Genomic DNA, 2,808 nt, shown 5'->3' with positions numbered 1-2,808 from the left:
AGAAACCGGTTTATAATTTCATGGTCCAGCAAAGTATGCTACATGACGCAAACATGCGTGCAAAATGCACACGCAACGGCCACGTGAATGGCAACGACGTGCCGTACAGCACGTTAAGTTACATTTCTTTGATAAGACTTTCAGAGGTCCTCTCTCTCTCTCTCTCTCTCTCTCTCTCTCTCTCTCTCTATGCCAGGAGATAATAAAACACCTTTCTATCTATACTCAGATAACGCCCAATACAAATTCATTAATATATAATAGTTTTGTTTTACATGTTCTAGCCTTTACGACCATGCAGTCTTATGTAAACGTTAAAATGTAAATTAGATAGCATTTTATTTAGACAGATGCCGGGTCATTGTTGACCTGGCATCCTAAGTGGGGGGGTGCAGGCGGTGCCAGTAGTCCAGCATCTTGGTGGGCGTGACGGGGTGAGAGGTGACCAGGTGGCTGTACCTGTCCCTGTCGAAGGGCCTCAGTCCTTCAAAAGGAAGGAACAGGAACTGGTTTTGCGGCGGCGTGATCCGGATCCCCAGCCTGACCAGGCACGTCCCCACGTACACGTCCTCCATGCTGAAGCGAGGGACGCTCGGAGAGACTTCGTAGATCTCCGTCGCCAAGTCTCCGGAGAACACGTAACCCGTCCCGGAGCAGTATTCGGGGTACGTCTCGCTCGGGTACTCCTCTTTGGATACGCACTGCTTGCTGTCTTTGTCCCGGTATGGCCTCTCTCCCCGCCAGACGTAACCCGTGAAGAGCTTCTTCCTGGGCTTCACTTCGGGTCTGAGCAGCTCGCGGACGAGGTACTCGGTGTTGACGAAAACGTCGCTGTCGGTCTTCATGACGTAGCTGGCCCGCGGGCAATGCCTGGCCATCCAGTTCAGGCCCATCAGGGTCTTCAGGGTCAGGTTGCGATAGGTATCCATAAAGTCCTGCTGGAGGATATCGCCGTGCCTCAGACTCTCAGACTCCAAGGTCCTCTGCAGGCGTCGTCCCCGAGGCTCGCCTTCCTCCCCCTCCTCCTTCTTCACCCCCAGCAGGAACAGCCGCACGACCCGCGGACCCCCCGGAGCCCCCGGGCTCCCCTCGTGGCCCCACGTGCGCCGTATGACGTCGCGGCGCTCCACCTGATGGGCCTCCACGGTTATGAGCAGCACCAGGAACGGCGGGGCCTCGCCCACTGGGCATCTGTTGGCCTGGTTAATGATGTAGGGGAACGGCCCGGCGGGCAGCGTGCCCTCTGGATGCTCTTCTCTCCTCAGGAGTCCAGGATGATAGGCGAGGATTCCCACGAGCGAGAGGAGCACGGCGCCGGCGATGATGATGTGTCCTCTCCAGCGCATGGTGGTCTGGCCTCGCTGCCGGACTCCGACGGAAAGGGTCCTCACGTTGTTGAAATGTTCAGTTAAACGGGACCTGAGTTATGGATGTAGGGGAAAGCTTCTCTATAATAGGATGCAGCTGCAGACTCTGTAGATGTAAGCTCAGGAATCACTCATACTGTAGGTCTTTAGAAAGAAAGACTCTCTTGACGAGGGTGTGTTGTCGTCATGACGCAGGGCTGCCAACATTGGACTGTCAGAATCCAGGAGATTGGTTGGGGGCGTGGCAGGGGTGATGGCCTCCAGAGATTGAATCTGAGGGCGGAACACACAACGTCATGAGGCTTGACATGTTTTACATTTCAAATACGTTTCAAATTCCAGATAATTGAAGTGCTGCATTCATCCCTAGGTATGTGTATATGTATATGGTTTATTAGTTTCATGGTACAGCAAAGTAGAACATGACACGAACATACGTGCACGGCCACGACTTTCAGAGGTATTTTCTCTCTCTCTCTCTCTCTCTCTCTCTCTCTCTCCATGCCAGGAGATAATAAAACACCTTTCTATCTACTCAGATAACGGCCAATACAAATTCATTAATATATAATAGTTTGGTTTTAAATGTTCTAGCCTTGACGACCATGCAGTCTTATGCAAACGTTAAAATGTAAATTAGATAGCATTTTATTTAGACAGATGCCGGGTCATTGTTGACCTGGCATCCTAAGTGCCAAATTCCTCAGGGCCAGCACTGTCCACCATGGCATGTGTTCATCCATGTTGTCATTCTTAGCACAGCTGATAACAACAGTGTGGTCGGTGTGGAAATGCCACATTTTAGATTTGAAGCGGAAGTTGTATGAATAAAGGGTGAACAAGAAGGGTGACAATACGGAACTTAGTTAGTTAACTAACTAACTAAGTTATGGATGAGTATGAGACACAATGTGCAAATAGAATATTCAGCACAAATATAAAAAGCAACATACAAGAATACAAAAATATACAATATAAAATAATTAGAAATTTAGCTTGCAACTGTATATAAATTCTGTTAATTCAGTATCTCTGTCAGGCAAGGAAAGCCAAATCCATCGGACACTGTGTGTCACACCAATGGCATGGTTTGACATGTTTGGCCACACAGTTCATATTTGGAAACCATTTAGTTTTTAGCCTATAATATATTATGGTACTCATCTGCAGTGTCCATTGTATGCCAGTAGAAGGCAGCATTTCATTTTGAAGCTTCCAAAGACCAAGACAGGGAGCGTACTGTCATAATAGGGGTGATAGTGAAGTGACAATTTCAGGACTTTTAAGACCTTTTTAAAACCTAAGAAAAAAGACCATGACTGCATCAAAAGTAATCAACAAACTATTTCCTATTATAAAACATTGGCCAAATTGTCAAATAATAAGAAAGAAAAAAAAGACTCTGTATATATATATATATATATATATATATATATATATA

The 2,808-nt window shown here is 47.2% G+C and overlaps 1 protein-coding gene across 1 annotated transcript; it reads right to left on the bottom strand.

The window, feature by feature from the left end:
• Nucleotides 1-377: 377 nt before the first annotated feature.
• On the bottom strand, nucleotides 378-1,552 carry LOC311064414 (beta-1,3-galactosyltransferase 2-like; the record flags this gene model as incomplete). Its single annotated transcript, XM_084084244.1, has 1 exon — nucleotides 378-1,552. The coding sequence occupies exon 1, from the start codon at nucleotides 1,344-1,346 to the stop codon at nucleotides 378-380; it is 969 nt and encodes a 322-aa protein (XP_083940370.1). The 5' UTR covers nucleotides 1,347-1,552.
• Between the last annotated feature and the right edge of the window lie 1,256 nt (nucleotides 1,553-2,808).

Source organism: Gymnoscopelus microlampas, assembly GCF_963454915.1.
Source record: "Gymnoscopelus microlampas genome assembly, chromosome: 17".
Lineage (NCBI taxonomy): Eukaryota > Metazoa > Chordata > Actinopteri > Myctophiformes > Myctophidae > Gymnoscopelus > Gymnoscopelus microlampas.
The sequence above is the reverse complement of the archived record's forward strand: the minus strand, read 5'-3'. Positions and strand labels throughout refer to the sequence as shown.